This window comes from Micropterus salmoides, unplaced genomic scaffold (genome assembly GCF_014851395.1).
Source record: "Micropterus salmoides isolate LMB-PRFRI ecotype aquatic unplaced genomic scaffold, ASM1485139v1 Ms_hic_scaffold_496, whole genome shotgun sequence".
Classification (NCBI taxonomy): domain Eukaryota; kingdom Metazoa; phylum Chordata; class Actinopteri; order Centrarchiformes; family Centrarchidae; genus Micropterus; species Micropterus salmoides.
This window is the reverse complement of record NW_024044233.1, coordinates 1-17,745: the sequence shown is the minus strand read 5'-3', so window position 1 is coordinate 17,745 and position 17,745 is coordinate 1. Positions and strand designations below refer to the sequence as shown.

General features: G+C 42.3%; 2 protein-coding genes across 6 annotated transcripts; both read left to right on the top strand.

Annotated features, from left to right (window-relative positions):
• Window positions 1-205: 205 nt before the first annotated feature.
• On the top strand, window positions 206-5,265 carry LOC119888109 (zinc finger CCCH domain-containing protein 14-like). Of its 5 annotated transcripts, none has more exons than XM_038698544.1 (17): window positions 206-259; window positions 599-641; window positions 730-844; window positions 1,005-1,045; window positions 1,163-1,334; window positions 1,431-1,752; window positions 1,918-2,081; window positions 2,263-2,363; window positions 2,445-2,603; window positions 2,800-2,877; window positions 3,040-3,196; window positions 3,342-3,544; window positions 3,647-3,785; window positions 3,912-4,051; window positions 4,209-4,288; window positions 4,703-4,809; window positions 5,067-5,265. In XM_038698544.1, the coding sequence occupies exons 1-17, from the start codon at window positions 224-226 to the stop codon at window positions 5,068-5,070; spliced, it is 2,061 nt and encodes a 686-aa protein (XP_038554472.1). In that variant the 5' UTR covers window positions 206-223; the 3' UTR covers window positions 5,071-5,265. The 5 variants fall into 5 exon arrangements, with proteins under 5 accessions (XP_038554472.1, XP_038554469.1, XP_038554471.1 ...); XM_038698541.1 differs by having other exon boundaries at window positions 4,206-4,288; XM_038698543.1 differs by having other exon boundaries at window positions 1,428-1,752; window positions 1,921-2,081; window positions 4,206-4,288.
• Window positions 5,266-11,237: 5,972 nt separating this feature from the next.
• On the top strand, window positions 11,238-17,203 carry LOC119888108 (basic leucine zipper transcriptional factor ATF-like). The gene is given in 4 exon segments (XM_038698539.1): window positions 11,238-11,570; window positions 12,614-12,718; window positions 16,501-16,544; window positions 16,546-17,203. Coding segments are annotated over 4 exon segments (372 nt in total). The 5' UTR covers window positions 11,238-11,507; the 3' UTR covers window positions 16,706-17,203.
• Window positions 17,204-17,745: the final 542 nt, after the last annotated feature.

Genomic DNA, 17,745 nt, shown 5'->3' with positions numbered 1-17,745 from the left:
TAATGCTAGTCTGCATGACCCTAACCCTTCCTTAGCGATATTTAGTATTAAAAAGTTGAGCCAATAAACATACCGCTCTACGGTTTTGGTCTTTGGTTTGTCCCTGTTCGGCTACCCTCGTCGGTCACGTGATCATACATGATATTTGTCCGTGTTGGTTAGCAGTGAAGCTGGAAAAGCAATCGCTTTTTTATAATACTTTTAAGAGAACGCAACGATAAACATGGAGATAGGAACAGAGATCAGCAAGAAAATAAGAGTGGGTATCGTTATGGGCTGAATATAAATTATTTTCTCCGGCCTGGTTACGGGTAGTGTAGCATAGGCGTTGCTAGCTAGCATTAGCTTGCTATCGTAATTTGTCAGTCGGACAGAATGGGAACGAGGTTTTTATTTACAAGGCCGAGGAATGGGCAGGTCTACAGGCTACAGACGTCTAGCAGCTTTTTATTTGATCTTAAACAAACTTCTGTAGTAGCTATACGTAGTGCCACGTTGTCGTTGTTGGTAAATTTATATCAGTGCAGCCAGGATGCTGATCATTATTTGTTTAGCTAGATAATATAACCTGTAACGTTACTGTACTGGTCTTTTTCAGGCTGCCATCAAGGGCAAGCTTCAAGAGCTGGGTGCCTATATTGGTAAGTGAATAAAATACATATTGTGGTGTGCTTGGTACTTCCATCAAACATTACATGCTGTTTGTGTTTCCTCTCTTTTCTGCTTTAGATGAAGAACTTCCTGACTATATTATGGTGATGGTAGCGAACAAGAAAACCTCCCAACAGATGGCTGATGATCTCTCCCTTTTTCTTGGAAACAACACTATCAAATTCACAGCCTGGTACGATCAAAGCAATAACTGTATTTTTCCTGTCTCATAAAAATGTCCATATTTTTTCTTCTAACATGCAAAAGGAACACACGCTCTCTATGCTTAACAGTTATTTTCCACACCACCCAATCTGTTTTTGCCATAACATGGGTTTGTTGACTGATTTCAGGCTACATGGTGTCCTTGAGAAGTTAAGAACTGTTGCAGTCGGTAAGTCAGACTATGTTGAATGCATTCAAGATTTTCCACACTTTTTATTTTGCTAAAAGCATGTATGTGACCTGTAGTTTCAGTGTCTCAGACATGCTCTTCTTCCAATTGTTACAGAGCCTGCATCCCTCAAACATCAGCTGCAGTCCGACAGTGGTGCTGTGGCTTCGAAGAGCCGGTCATCTGTAAGCGAAGACAGCAGAGCAGATGAGTTAAAGGTGCTGACGGTGTCCAGTTCACGCTCTGATAGGACTGAAGCTCGTGTGTCCAGTTCAGCTCATGAAAGCAGGTGCCTAATGCGAAACGTGCTGACATTCACTATTTAAAGATCATATGCCAGACCCTGCAAATGTAAAAACACGTGTATACCTCTGTTCGTTAGCAGAAGAGGCGCCTTGGAGAAGAGTTCCTCTCGACTTACCTCCACTGTTAAGCCCCTCATGGAGCTGCTCCCCTTAGAGGCTGTCATTGACATCAAACCTGAGATGGATGACGACCTCATTGCTGAGGACCATTTAGAAATAGGCACAAACCATGGTCGAACACGCCGCACAGCTAATAGACCCACCGCTGAAATCTACAGACCGGCTCAGAGCAAGTTTACATCAGTAAGCTCTGCGGATTCATGTCGACCCACAGAAGGATCCTCTAACACTAGGCAGCAGGACAGCAGAAACAGCAGATCCTCCAGGACTGGGTCCAGTAAGGTACAGTGATTCCGCGAGAGCACACTTGGTCCTCTTTTCCAAGAAGGATCATTTTTCAGGACTTGCTTCAGACACGGGACTACACAAATGATCTTTCTGTTGACAACGTGTCAGGCGGGTTAAGTAAGGATCCCTTAATAATAATGTTCTGCTGTCTTTGTTCAGCAGGAGGAGTTGTCACGGAAGCGTAAGGCGCCCGTAGCGAGTTCAGTGGTGCGAGTGAACCGAGCGGCAGACGAAGACAGCGATGACGTGGAAGAGGAGGATCCAGGCTATGGAGGCAGAGGCCTGTCAAGTAGAGTGTCCCTACCCTCCAAACCAGAACGCAAGTCAGTGTCAACAACTCATGATATTTTGGAACATCATGTGGTCAAGCCAGGATTGTAATTCACTGTTAAAAATTATGTAGCAAATGTGATTGGATTCAGTTAAAATCCTAATGTGACCCCTGTCTTTCTTCTTAAATTACCAGACTGGGCTTTAATGTTACTGTGGTTTCTATCGTTTCAGACCTACTCTCCCTCCAGGCAAGCAAGCAAACCGGAATCTGATACTGAAGGCCATCTCTGAGGCCCAGGACTCAATCACCAAAACTACAGCCTACCCCACAAGTATGTTTTAACGTGTTACCATGAACATCTCAATTGTTGTTGCTGTTTTCACTTTCTTACCTTGACCGTTCGGCCCTCCAGTACCACAGAGGCAGACTGTTCCTGTGGCACCTCGTACTCGCTTGGCCAGCAGCGAAGAGATGACTGCAGCCATCCAGCTGGTCCAGGACCACCTCCACAGCCTGGCCCCTAGGGTTCAGACCTACACCTCCACAGAGCTACCTCCCACCAGAACACCTGGTATGTGAATTACTACATCAAACAGAATGTTTTTTTTTCCTGAGCACTACTTTCAACACGCTGCTATCTAAAGGCCAGAATCACATATAACATTCTTACTGTTCAGTGAGCTAAATCTAAAAAAATTTTCACTATTTAAACTCCAGTGAATTAGAAATTGTTGTTTTTTGTTGTTGATGTTACATTTTCCTCCCAGCTCCAGTGAGATCTTTAGCTTCACGCCTCCAGTTGGACTTACCAGAGAGCAACGATGGAGCCGAGCAGAGTGACTATGGTGAGTCTTTTTTGCTACAATAAAAGTTTCATCCCACAAATGTGTACTTGACTTAAAACATTTAAAGTAATTACTAATAATGAGTATCCCAGAAGCTGTCTGATTTATTGTCTTCAGCGATGCATTACCCTGGGATGTGTCCATTTTGTGATGTACCTGTAGGCGTTGAGGTCGCTGCAGGCAGTGAGGCGAAGCCATTTGATACCCGCTCCTTCATAGTGAGTCGATCGCAACTGCAAGAACCTCCAGCCAGAAGCCAGCAGCGCCCTCAGGTCAAAGAGGAAGTCCAGCCTGCTTTGCCACGCACTGTCCAGGCCAGGTACACACACACACACACACACACACACACATTATGTGAGTATGCTGTGTCAGATCTATCCAATATACATAAACGTAAGTGTGTGCCATTGTGGATTTGATGTTTTATTTTCTCCTTTTCGGCTCTGTGGATTTTCTCACACCAGTAAGGAGAGGGGCGACTCTGCCAGCCCCAAGTTCATTGTGACATTAGATGGGGTACCGAGCCCTCTGGGGAATCTTGCGGACTGTGAGATGGAGCTGGATGACGTGAGACCACCCTCAAAGGTCACAGAGGCGACCGTACACGCCAACAGGGAGCCCAAAGTCAGTGTTCTTCACAGACTACAGGGAGGAATCACATCTGAAGGTGCGGGGTCTCGTCAGAGTTCTTCTTTACTGTAATATGGGATAACACAAATAATAATGTCATTTAGTCATATCCCTTAACATTCTGTCCTCTGTTTGACAGATGATGTGATGGAGGTTGAGATGGCGGAGGAGGGTGCGGTCCCTGTAAAGAAACCAAAGGTGATGGAGCGCTGCAAGTTCTGGCCGGTCTGCAAAAGTGGAGATGAGTGCACATACCATCACCCTACAACACAGTGCAAGTGAGTATTTATGTTGATAAACCGAAGAAATGATGATGGAGCAGAAATGATGATGGAGCTTTTATCGCTCAGCACTCACCAAATCAGTATTCACAAAGTTTTTTTTCGCATTTTGCTTTTCCGAAGAACTTTTCCCAGCTGCAAGTTTGGGGATAAATGCCTTTTTGTCCATCCGAATTGCAAATATGACGCCAGATGTACCAAGCCAGACTGTCCCTTCACTCATGTCAGCCGCAGAAGCACAGTTGGTCCTCTTCCCAGGCCAGGTACTCTCTCATCACCCCCAAAACACAGTCTTCTATACCAACGTCGCAGCATTGTCATTTTTGATCAACATCACAGTAAAGCAGATCTTTATTTTTTGCAGTTGTCTAGTTTGTTAAGGGGGTGCATCTCTAACTTCACTTTTTCTGTTCTCAGCAGTGCAGCCAGTCCAAACGGCTAGCGTGTGTCGGTTCTTCCCAGAATGCAAGAAGATGGACTGTCCGTTCTATCATCCCAAGGTATAACATTCAGAGTAGTGTAGCTATTCCACAGCTACTACAAAGTGTAGCTGTGGAGCTTTGATTCTGTAATGGTAATTTTAATGCATATACAGATCGGTGACAAATTGGTACAGATATAATGTTTGAGTGTGTGTCAGTTCAAAATCTTCCATAGGTGTGAAACTGGGTTGAGATCCGATGACTGTAAAAGCTTTTAGCATTTTATTCACGTCATTTTTATATCAGCGAAACCTTTGAGCCAGAAGTACATGGAAGCATCTGCTATGGATATGTGCCTCCACTCTTTTATTCAGGTTTTTCCTTTTAATTTGTACTGTCTGTATTGTCTGTAGGATTAGGTTCAATGGACATTGTGCACAAGCCCTGAAGTGCCGTCTGACTTTTCTAAATGTTGTTCCTCTTCATCTATAGCCATGTCGCTTCGCTGCGCAGTGTAAACGGGCCGGATGTACCTTCTACCACCCAACCACAGCTGTGCCTCCCAGACACGCCCTGAAGTGGACAAAAGCGCAGAGCAGGTGAACAGATGAACAGACTTTAAATCAAAGAATCTCCTGCATAACAGAATCTCAACTAATGTGTGAGGGTCTTTCACCCAATAAAACATTTAATACATTTTTAAATAAAAGCAGTGATTTATATTAATGCCAATATATTTATCCGATCTCCTAATTACAATGTATTATAATGACATACTATAGTTGGAACACAGCTTATACAGAAATGCAGTCTATTTTTCCACCTACTAAAGGCTGTCTGTCTTTCTCTTTCACAGCTAATAAAGTCCAGGGAGCCTGACAGAAGTCTGATTATGTTAACTTGTGGAGCTGGGGAAGATGTTCTGTGTATATGGGTTTTCATTTCATGTTTTATTTTAATTAATTGTTGTTTGGATTTGTTTTTAAGAGAAGTGTTTTGTAACATGAACATGTTTTCGCTGAAGCTCTCTGAATATTAAAATACTCCACATTGTACTTAATGTTTTATCTCATCATTATATATCTTATATATTCATTCTATGTATATTGTTTGTGGTTACTGATATTTTTTCCAATTTTAACTCAATTTCTATATTCCTGTCACAAATAACTGGGGACAAGGTCAGCCAGTCCTAGTTGAGAAGAATGTCCTTTTGAGAAGAAAGCAAAAGACATTCTTCTTACCTACATTACAAAGAAGTAGGCTACTTATAACATATATGTTAACATATATAACAGATATGTTAAAATAAAAACATCTGTATGTTCTGGTTAATTTACAAATTCGCTTGTGTACCAGGGAGTCTAGATGGAAAAAGATGTTCTTGCATTCTTTTTTTTTGTGTCCACAGAGGTGAAATAAGTCGCTTTGGATAAAAGTATCAGCTAGGCTAAATAAATGTAATGTAGGTACAGTTGTAGTTCAGTCTATGGTTCAAAGGTAGATCAGGACTTTACATACAGACAGTAGATGCAGAAAAAAAGGTTTGTCAGGGAAATATGTGATTAAAAAAATAAGCACATTTTCGCCAAGTTTCTGTAATATTTTAAGGCACATCAGCACTTTCAGTTTCCGCCGCTGTCTCGTTCTCCGTGATGACGTCCACGTCAAAACTCCTGTGAGCGCGTGTAAACGCTGCCGGGTGCGGTGGCGCGCGCCTGTAATCCAAGTTACCGGGAGGCTGAGGCTGGCGGATCGTTTGAGCTCAGGAGCTCTGAGCTGCAGCGGACTATGCCGATCGGGTGTCCGCGCTAAGTTCGGTATCGATATGGTGCTCCTGGGGGAGCCCGGGACCACCAGGTCGTCTAAGGAGGGGTGCACCAGGTCGGAAACGGAGCAGGTCAAAGCCCCCGTGCCGCTCAGTAGTGGGATCGCGCCCCTGAATAGACGCTGTAGTGCAGCCGGAGTGATACAGCGGGACCCAGTCTTTTACACTCATCCATAAACTGCTGTCACAGGACACACTCGCAAACATTTTATCTGTTCATCACACAGCTGCTTCATCTTCTTGTTCCATCAAAAACCTCCACAAACCTGCTGCTCTGCTTGTTCTACACCGCCTCCACCTGGAGGACACCTGCAAGATACTTCGCACGATGTCCTGCAGGTGGCAGCAAACTAAAACTACAAACATTAAACAGCTTCCTGTTGAATCACTCATGAACACTATTCCATCTTTATCAATATTTTCGTGGTGATAGTTTCGTTCTAGAGAAAGTGCAGTAACTGTTCAAACTAAGGAAACACACACATGTGGACCTCCACAAAACTGCTCCAACAAGTATCTGCAGGGTTCTTGTGTGTGATTATGGTGTGAAAAACAGTTTGAGGTGTTTCTGATCTGTTGTCTGAATCCACTGACAGATGATTTAACATTAAAGAACTTCCATCCATGTCTTTGGCTCTGTTCTTCTACACATGTGCTGTTTTCAGTGTAAAGTGTTTTACTCAAACATGAAGCTAAATGACATTAGGCTACCTCATGGATATTCATTCATTTCTCTTAGGGGGAAATAGGCCTAACTGTTAAAAAGAAAGTCTGTGTAGGAAAGACAAGACATTGAAGATTTCTTCTAGCATGGTCCAGGTCTTTTTAACAACGGAGTCTCCCGTCCTGCTGCCTTGACTCTGTATATGTTCACAACAGTGTCAAAATGCCACAGGTGATTGTCACTTTGTGTCACTTCTTCCCACACAGTGAGAATGCGGACTGTTTGACCGTTTAAAAGGGTAAAATATTTTCCACAGAGGTTCAATATCATGTGGGCCACACTGTGTGGATTTAGCTGCAGACATGGTAAGTAAACAGCTCTTTAAAATGACTGAGTAGAAAATAAAATGAAAGTAAACTGGCTTTAGGGGGGCTGACATGAGGTCCATACAAGGGAAATGCTTCAACATCTGTGTTTTCTACAGGCTTTTCTTTTTTTGTCAGTTGTCTGTTCAAAAGGGCAAAAACTCCACAGACCCATCCTGCTAACTGAACTCTATCTTCACAATAGTGATAAAATCCCACTGGCTGATTGTCGCTTCTTCCCACAGTGCAAACAGATTTAATGTTAGACATCTTTTTATCAAGACGGAATATTTCTCTCTGAGGTTTGATGACATGAGAGCTCCTCATATATTTTACAGTTCTGTGTCAGAGAAGCTTTGCTATAAAATGCTAAACAGAAACGATAATCAAAATGTATTGTCAATCAATCAGTTAAAATATTATCTCATATGCAGAGGTGTTATAATGAATGGTTTATTTGTTTGAACTGTTTCACATTAGTATCAGATTGTTTGACAGATTACAGAGTATCAAAATAGCTCTGACTTATTATAAAACTCTTAACAGGTAGCCTAAATGTTACTTGACAAACTGATTTTCTGTTGAGTTGTGTGTTTTGATTAAGGTTTTATTGTCATTTCAGTGATAATTGTATGTGTCTATAACCTCATGTCCACCATAAATTAATAACAATACAAAAAGTATCTTGCATCTGATGATGTGATGGACATGACCTTGACCTTGACATGTGATAGGCCTAAAGATGTGTTGTTGTGTTTGTTTTTTAATTGTTTAGGCTCTCGTCGACTTATTTGACTTATGGACTCCATAAGTCCACATCCTACTCATGTGCAGTTAGCCTACGTCACTGTAGCGTTTCAGCCCCAAACAGTGAGGCTTGTTCGAGGATCAATATCTGCAGCTGCCTCGTGCTCCGTGATGACGTCACTTTAGTCCACGTCAAAAGTCCTGTGAGCGCGTGTAAACGCCGCCGGGTGCGGTGGCGCGCGCCTGTAATCCAAGTTACCGGGAGGCTGAGGCTGGCGGATCGTTTGAGCTCAGGAGCTCTGAGCTGCAGCGGACTATGCCGATCGGGTGTCCGCGCTAAGTTCGGTATCGATATGGTGCTCCTGGGGGAGCCCGGGACCACCAGGTCGTCTAAGGAGGGGTGCACCGGCCCAGGTCGGAAACGGAGCAGGTCAAAGCCCCCGTGCCGCTCAGTAGTGGGATCGCGCCCGTGAATAGACGCTGTAGTGCAGCCGGAGTGATACAGCGGGACCCAGTCTTTTGCACTCATCCATAAACTGCTGTCACAGCACACACTCGCAAACATTTTATCTGTTCATCACACAGCTGCTTCATCTTCTTGTTCCATCAAAAACCTCCACAAACCTGCTGCTCTGCTTGTTCTACACCGCCTCCACCTGGAGGACACCTGCAACTACTGAAGACTAATATTCAGTTTTATACATTATGTTTTAATGGGTTAATTACATAATCAACAGTGACAGTGATACAAAAGTTGTAGTCGACCAGTTCAATTGCATTTGTTTTCACTTCTTCCCATGTGAAACCTCTTGTGATTTGCTTGTCCACACCACCTTCCCTGGAATAGAGATGTGATTGTTCATTCATTCATTCATTCATTCATCAGACTGAGACTGACTCAGGTGTCAACTACCAGCAGCTGGTGCTATCACGAAGTTATAATCTTGATCTATGATTTTAGGGTTTGCCTTCCCATGGTGGTCTAGCTGTGATGGGGAAGAAGGGTTGCCTCATATCATATCATATCATATGGATTGACGCAACATTCAAACAATGCAACATATTGGAATAACTTAAGCGGTTTTGCAGTCAGAAATGTTCCTGCCTAAGAGTATTTCTAAACTTAATCTGAAACTATGGTAATGTTGGAAACTTTCCACCCTGTTGTTTCCCAGTTGAAAGGAGGGCCATTCTGTCTTATTTTCTTATCACAAACAGGTGACATTTGTGGTCAACCACAAACTATGCCACGGGTGATATTGTGACCATTCTTTCAGCTCGTGTGTGAATATTTGCCAAGTAAAAGTCCATAAAAGAGCCAAACATGTGAGGAGTTACAATAACTAAAACTTTTGCTACCATGACTCATAAATGGCCATTGTTTTGAGGAGAATATTTTATCTGTGTTCAGTATAATTAATCTCACAATACACGTATCAGTGTTATTTTTACGGTCATCAGCTTCTACATGATTCTTCACTTTCCCTCAATAATTCGGTGCTTATTAGAAACCTCCCACAGTCATTTCCAAGGAAGAGAGACCACAAATGAGTGCATCTCAGTTTTCTATCTAAATAAATGGCCCTTTAAGGGTTTTTCCACGTATAAGCGAGGCCTGAAGAAGAGGAGTGACTGCTGTTGAAAAAAGTAGTTAAAATCACTTAAAACTGCACATCAGCTGTCACCTCAACTAAATTTTACCTCAGGATGGGTGTTGTCTGAGCAAGTGTCAAGCTTGAACTCTGTTGCAATTGATAAGCTGCCATCGGTTCTGTTTTGCAAGTTCTCGCCGCTTCTGAGAGCTTGGTTGAGTAACAGAATTAAAATGAGAGAGAGAGAAAAGCTGTCTAATTTTTAGTAATCCCCAGGTGGAATAGGGCATAAATGCAACGCCAGTTCACTGAAAAAAAGTCTGACAAACAAATAAAAAACTATGCTTCATGCTTTATATGTGTTGAAATGATCATAATCCTCGCATCATTTTAAAGACTTGATGGTTTATTAGGGATCCAAATGCAGTTTCTGAAGAGTCCAGGACTTGTTGTGCCTCTAGCACCTTAAGGTCAATTAAGGCTTAGTAATGGACTGAACACAGAAAGCCGTAGATTTGTTTTGTTTTTCTATATTTGTACTGTATTGTGTCTGCGTCCTGGTTAAAGCAGTTAATTTGACTAATCAGCTTTCCTCTCCGTTCTCTTTTCTTTTTACAGCCTCGACTCTTCTGGATGGCGTTAAATGCCAAGCATTAGAAATGTCTGCCCTTGCCCAAGCTCTTCAAAATTCCTGTGATGGTAGAACATGTTTTTGTGTGGGAGGGCTGTTCTGCCAAGCAAAGCTGTTTTGGGCCTGATTCTATTTTCTTTTTCTTTTTTTTTCTCACAAGAAAATCTTGTTCTTGCATCACCAAATGCTACTTCGTGATGGGGGCAAACAAGACAATAATTCGAGAGCTCACATATGCAGCTTCGCCGTCAGCCCTGACCTTAAGGCAGATTTTAATGGACGTTAAAGCTGCTGTATGTGTCACACACACATAAATATTTCCACACCCTTTCTAAAGTCAATGAATGAGAAGACAAAAATTGTATAAATTTCCAACATGCCACCACCACTGGGTCCATCCAGTAAATTTAACCTCCTCAAACTGTACATTTTCTAGAAGATTCCCCACCCTTAAACATTTTAAGAGTCATTTAGCGTCAAAGACAATGAGGGAATTCTAGGTGGGGTTTTGGGTAGCCCCTTGAGCATTTCTCTCACTGCCCGAGCCCTCCACATTGTCTCACCTTATTGCAGCTGGCGTATCGCAATGCAAGAAAGAAGCATGGTACGGTTGTGGAAATTACCATGAAGCATGGTTAGGTATTGTCAAGCCAGTCATCCATGTGGACTTTTAGGATGCACGGTCTCTTGAGGATTTAGTCGAAACATGATATTTTATGTGGCTGCTATAAAAAGAGGAAGAGGGAATACCCCCCCCCCCCCCCCACACACACACACACACACACACACACACACACACACACACATAATCACATGTGGAAACAACAAAGGTTGCAGCGAGGTTAATATCTTGTCTTTTAGGATAAAGTTAGTTTTTCTTTACTTTTGATTGTGCTGCTGCCAAACATTAATTTAATAAAATGAATAAAATTAAAACCGAGGACAACTCTGGAAACTGAAAATATTCACCCATATGTATTCAAATTGATCAGAACTTAAGCCCTCAATGTTATTTTTCTGGAGTTTACAAGATTACCTTGTGTGCTTTAACTTTCCATCAGACATGTGACTTCCAGTCTAATGTAACTTACCCGGATTCTTACCAGAAGCCACATCAGATACAGCTAATTAGGCAGACAGCTAGTCTCACAGTGTGTGTGTCAGCGAGAGAGAGAGAAAGAGAGAGAGAGAGAAAGAGAGAGAGAGAAAGGAAGAGAGCACGAGCGAGAGTGAAAGAGAAGGAGGAGTGACAGAAAGGGAAAGAAAAGAGGGAAGAAACAGACTCATTAAGCCAAGTTCTTCTGAGCACTTATTCTGAGTTCTGCTACACTCTCTTTCTCTCCCTCGCTCTCTCTCTCTCTCTCTCTCACACACACACACACACACACAAAGCACGCACTATAGCACGATACTCAAAAACACAAAGCAGAAGTGGAGAAAGACACACGGTTTCAGTCGCCGCGGTTGGCTATGGCTCAGGGCTCTGACAGCAATGACACAAGTTACAAGTCCCCGTCTCCTGGAAGCAGGCCGGTAAGTGTACACTCAACAACGTACCCAGTTTTACGTTTGTACATCCTATTTTCTTTGGAGAGCTACAGATGTATTGAGACTGCTTTTTTTAAAAATACAAATCCTATGAATTAAATGCTTCATATTTCTCCTAAATCTCTGATTGGATGCGGCGTTTGGTGCAGATCTGGTGGGCAGCAACGCAGCCTATCACAGTGACACTAGTTGTGTCTTTGTTGGCTCTTTTCACAGCTTCTCAAGTGTTTCACTTGCACACATGGGTTGCAGGCGTGACTCGCCTCAAGTGTAGGCTTTTGTGAATTGCAAAATTTATCACTTATCCAAGTAGTGGGAATCCTTTGTTTTTGCAAGTCCCCAAACTGTGAATGATTGGAGAGCTGTCGGGAACAGACAGTGTGGTTGAACACAGTGTGTGCTGTACGTTTCTGTGCATGTGAGACTCATCGTCCTCATAGCTGACTGGTTTCACGTGTGCTGGTCTCTAGCACATTGTTGCTCCCTCTCTTGCTCAAGAGCATTGTGGAAATAAAACGTTCAAATGCTGCTTGTTCTCTGTTTGCTGCAAGCTGTGAGCTTTACTTCTATGTGGATGAGACAATTACCAGCAGCATCGGTTGTTTGGGGGTTCTCAGTAATTCAGAAGACGTTAGATAATTAATTGGTTATCTCTTTGATGTACAACTGACTCAGCATTTTGAATGAGATTAGTTATTACGATACCAAGAAAATCGAGTATTCAGGACATGAAACAGGGTGTGTGTTATACCTAACCGATGACTCAGCCACTCCCCAACCCTGCCCCTCACATTAGGTGTTAACTTAAGCCCATCTTCTGTCAAACTGTCATTTAAACCCTTCCATTTCACAAAACAAAGCCACCAGCAGGAACCCATGACATTAACAACACAACGCTGTGATCTTAATCAACAAACTAACTTTTTTCAGGTACAGGAAACCCCCCCCCGCCACCCGTTCAGCTTGCCACTTGATGTTTATGTCACTGCACACACACATTAACTGTCAACACTTGTGTTTTTTCACAGAGCTCCTCAGATGATGCAAAGAAGGTGATGCGGCGGGAAAAGAACCGGATCGCTGCTCAGAAGAGCAGGATGAGGCAAACTCAGAAAGCTGACAGCCTGCACTTGGTGAGGAGACCTTTCTCTGCAACACATGCACACACACACACACGCGCGCGCGCGCACCATATCCATGCTCATACTTCCAAAGCAACACAATTTGACAGTGACTTCTGATTCTTAAGACATTTAGGAGACACTAAAGCAAAAACAGAGAAAGATGTTACATGGCGTTAAATATAAAACCACCGTTTCTTTAATAAACTGCTGCACAATTGTTAGTGGGACAAACTAAGATGGAACACTGAAGCAGATATAGCATTAGTCAGGGTATGATTGAACACAATGACTTCTCCAGTAATTATGTAATTATCTTATGAATCCTTTATGATGTGCAATATCTTTACATGCTGTCTCCTCTTTCATCAACACACATTTCGTCGTACTGACGACATCTCTGTGTGACTTCCTTGTTCAAGCCAAGATACTTTGTGCTGTAGACCTACTGTACTCTGTGTCAGTTTCAGATTATTATACCTACTAATAGCAGATATAGCATTTGTAAGGGTATCCTAACAAAATACTGTACAGAGTAATTGAGTGAAATTTACTGTCAGCGGTGTCATCTCAATGTTTTGCCAAGAGTGACAGAAGAGCAATGGTGTTTTCCTAGTGATCAATTTCCAATCCAACTCCATGTTATGTGGCCCTGCACCTACAGGAACTGTCTGTAATGCTTTCTAGGTTCCCATGCAGCACTTTCAAGCCTCTGGGAATGGGTTTGTACTATATTTACAAAATGCTACCTGACCATGTGGCGATGTGTCATGGCTTCTGTTGGGCTGCACACTTGGACGCCGCTCTGTGTGTTTGCAGAAGCTTAGGGAATAAATTAACACGTGTGGGCAATCACTCCCTTTTTTGCAGCAGAATCCAGAACCAGAGATTGCAGCGCTGAATACGATAACAGAAGTGCGTTCAGCCCAGCCACTTTGTTAATTGCCTCCGTCATTCGTTTTAGGCAGCTCGTTTCATGTGATGCTTGGTAGTCGGTGTAAGAGATCACTCTGTTATTGATGAGTCTTTTATTCATCTATTAAAACATCAATAAGAGGGCAGGCAGTTCTTCTGTTTTACCTCCAAACATCTGAACTCGCAGCTTGCAGGCACAACGATTTATCTAATGAATCCTTATAACCGACAAAAACATGCAACTTTACATGCTGTCACCTCTTTCATCAACGCACATTTCATCGTACTGACCACATAGCCACTCTCTGTGTGACTTCCTTGTTCAAGCCAAGGTGATTTGTGCTGTTAGGCCTACTCAACTCTGTCACCATGATGCTTTCAGAGCAGCTGTTTCTGTGAACTTTATCAGATGAACCGAAGTGATTTTGACATTCAGAAAAACCACACTGTAGGCAGTAGTAGATCCACTGATTCAAATACATAAGAATCCTGTGAAGAATGATGTATTTTATCAATCTAAAACATCCCAGCGTCACAGAGAACACCAGGGGACCACACAGCAAATTCTGTGGTTTTACTTTCATCGTCTCACTAGATAAACAGGAAGGCAAATTTTCCCTCTCTATGACACAGTGGCTTATTTCCTGTTTCTTCAGTAGTATTTTTTTCTTCTGTGTAAATGAGCTTGAAATTCTGTGTCGTGGGCAGGAGGGGAGAAAAAGGCAGTCACTTCTTGTAAAGCACTGATAGCAGTGGGCTGTATTTGGCTAAGTGACGCAAGTACAGGGGTTTGCCCAAAGGTTCTGTGACAGTAAGGACCCACAGCTCAGAATTATGATCTTTCGGCCACGGTGTGTTGACCTTTTCACTACCCAAGTGGAATATTTCTCCCCTGCTATTCCCACATCAAAAAGAAAAAATGTTGACGTACAGTTTGCTCTACTTTTATTATCTCGAAGTTGATGTTCGGTAAAAAAGACACTATAGAGAGCTTGTTTTGGAAATGACATGACTTACATCATCAAAAATGTTAGACTTTTCAGATTATGGTGCTTACTCAGCTACACTGTGTTTATACTGTAAAGGTAGTGATTGAATCAGTATTGATAGGTGGGTGTCAAAGGACAAAAACAACTTTACCTAAGTTAGCTAAAGTGTGCTGTAGATTTTTTTTTATGTGTTTTTATTAACTTCCCAGCAACCTATGGGCTCTGTTCATTTATGAATGACAAACATGTTGAATAGACATTCAATAAATGTCAATAAATTTTAATAAAAATTGATGCTCACACCTACTGAAGTGAATGGAAACTAATGGCTGCTATGAGTTCAGAAACAGGACTGAAAGTCTGCACTCATGCTAACTGTAGAGCACAGTACTGATTTGAGCCAAGGACTAATGGCAGCATGCTAACATGCTTACAATGGCAATGCTAACGTGTTAATGCTCCTCATGCATATTGTTTATTAAGTTCAACATCTTAGTTTAGCGTGTTAGCATGCTAACATTTGCTAATTAGCACTAACTATAAAGTAGCCTACTCTACAGCTGAGGCCAATGGCAATGCCATTCGTTTAGCAGGTATTTGGTCATCAGCCAAAGTACTGTGCAAGTAAAACATTTGACCTGATGAAGGTGCTATTAAAAGTCAGAGGATCACAAAAGTTATATATAAAGTTGTGCTGAAGGGGACATGTGTGTACTAAATTTCATGGCAAACCATCCAATTGTTTTGGAGAAATTTCACTCAAAACTACAAATGTCAGCCTCATGATGGTGCTTGGTTAGTCAGGGGATCAACCAAGTCTGTAGGATTAAACCCACAGACTGTATATAAAAAGTGGACGTAGTCATCGTGGTGTGACCCGTTGGTTTGTGGACTGCTGTGTTGAAGGCTTGAGTTTGACCGATAGGCCGCCACCATGTTGACCAGCGTCACCGGACATGACCATATGTGGACGAGACGGTGGAACTAACAGCCGTGTGTGGAGCTAGTTAGTTTGCTTAGCTAGGTGCATCTGTAATTCATGTCATTTTAACAGGGCTGACAACTTTGTCTAGCAGTCTTAAAACTAAATGTACTCACCAGAGAAAGTGAACAGCCAACTCCTAATAAGCTTTTTCAATGGTGCTGGTTAAAATTACACAGTGCCGTGGGTACGAGTCACTCAAGCCTGATTGACAGGTCGCCATGGTAATGACTTGTCAATCATAGATAATTCCGCCCTGAAGCATACTCTGCTTTATGGTCTATTTTCCTCTAAACAGGACCATAATTTACTAAATGAACATCATGTTGTATTGAAGAAGACATGAAACTAGCGATTGAGACCATAATCTCATTAGGAAAGTGTTTACTGAGGTAATTAGTCAGCTGAGAAGTAGGGTCATTTTACCATCATGTCTAATGGAGCCAACCAAAGAGTTGCACCCTGCTGGCCGTTTGATAGAATGCAGGTTTAAGGGACTTCGGCGTTCGCATCAGTTTGCTGACTGGAAGCTTCCCGCTTGATGAAACCTCTAGGGACTGTGATTGTGTGTACAAAATTGCACTGCAATCCATCCAATAGCTGTTAAGCTGTATCAGTCTGGACCAAAGAGGTGAACCAACAGACAGACATTGCCATCCTCAAAGCAAATACATTCAAATAGATTTTTAATAAATCTGCCATGCTTTGGAAAATGGTCACAGGTGAAATATACTTTCAATATACTTTACAAAAATACCTGGATGGAAACAGGATAATGCTACAGATTTTAATTTCCATTGATAAGATTTGAAGTCACCCAGTCTGACTTGTAACCACACAGTAAAGCCGCTGGTATCACCAATAAAAGAGATCTTTTCTCAAACATCCTGTCCCTGTGTGTTTTCCAGGAGAGTGAGAACCTGGAGAAGGAGAACGCTGCCCTGAGGAAGGATGAAGCAGCTGACTGAGGAGGCCAAGTATCTGTCGTCTGTGCTGAGCAGCCACGAACCTCTGTGCACCGGCCTGACTCCTCAGACCCCTGACCTCCTCTACCCTCCTCATCACAGCAGCTACCACCACCAGCACATCACTGTACCACACTACCAGCACTGACCTGTATGACTACTGAGACGGCCGAAGACGTGCTGCGAACAGATGACTGACCTCAACAGAGAGAAAGACTGACTGGAGATCTGTCCGTAAATGTTAACCATTGTTCAAATTGATCAAGGAATAACATGGCAGGCCAATATGTCTGCCAAACAATGACAGTATGGGACCCAAACTGTACCATGCAGTATTCAAAACTATTTATTTTGCTTCTGCTCATGTCTTTGCTTTTTTTCCTGATTCATTTCAGTGATCTGTATGGCTCAATAAGTAGAATTGTCAACCAGTCTATGTTTACATTGGGAGAAAAAAAAACAACCTACGGTATGTTCAGGTGACTCAGATGATACGGTATTTTTGTAAATTGCTTAATTTTTTTGTGTCACAGAGAGCACCTCTGTCATCCAGTCATGTTTTGAGTTTTCGTGTTTTTTAATGTGTTTCAGTGTGTAAATGTAGATGCGAATATGCTCAGGAGCTTTTGACAGATTTGATTGTGGACAACAAGAATGTAAAGTCAAGATCCTAAAAAGAGGCTTAAATGTACCAAAAAAACAGAATGGCTCACAGTGAAGAATGCGTATTCAAAGGGTCTTGACTTGTGTACTGGAGACCCAGCAAAGATATTTATTAAATGTGATGCCTTTTAGGTGATTGTTTCTGACCTCTGGAGGGTTTTTATTCAGGCCTTCATGCAGCTAAAGTCTGCACTGGTGGTGATCACATGTGCAAACCACCTTGGTGTTTCATTTTGAGAGAGTCCCTAGATGGCGCTGCTCACCATTATGAGAGATGGAGTTAAGAGTAGCCTAGCTTGTTGTAAAACAAACATTCATTCATAGTCTGCCTTGTGTGGGCGTGAATGCATATCTGTCTTTGAACACAACTTAGGCTTCCGTGTCATTCACCCTTTTAGTAACCATTCTATTATTATTATTAGGCTAGTGGAGAAAATAATGACCTTTAATCACACTGTTTTTAGACTAGAAAGTAGCCTACAATGGTAGTAATGAAGACATAGCCTACATTATAATCGAAGGAAC

Coding starts and splice junctions, on each gene's coding strand:
- LOC119888109 (XM_038698540.1), top strand. CDS start 224: ATGGAGATAGGAACAGAGATCAGCAAGAAAATAAGA. Junction 2,604..2,799: donor ACCTCCCACCAGAACACCTG/GTATGTGAATTA, acceptor TTTTCCTCCCAG/CTCCAGTGAGATCTTTAGCT. Junction 4,289..4,702: donor GTCCGTTCTATCATCCCAAG/GTATAACATTCA, acceptor CTTCATCTATAG/CCATGTCGCTTCGCTGCGCA.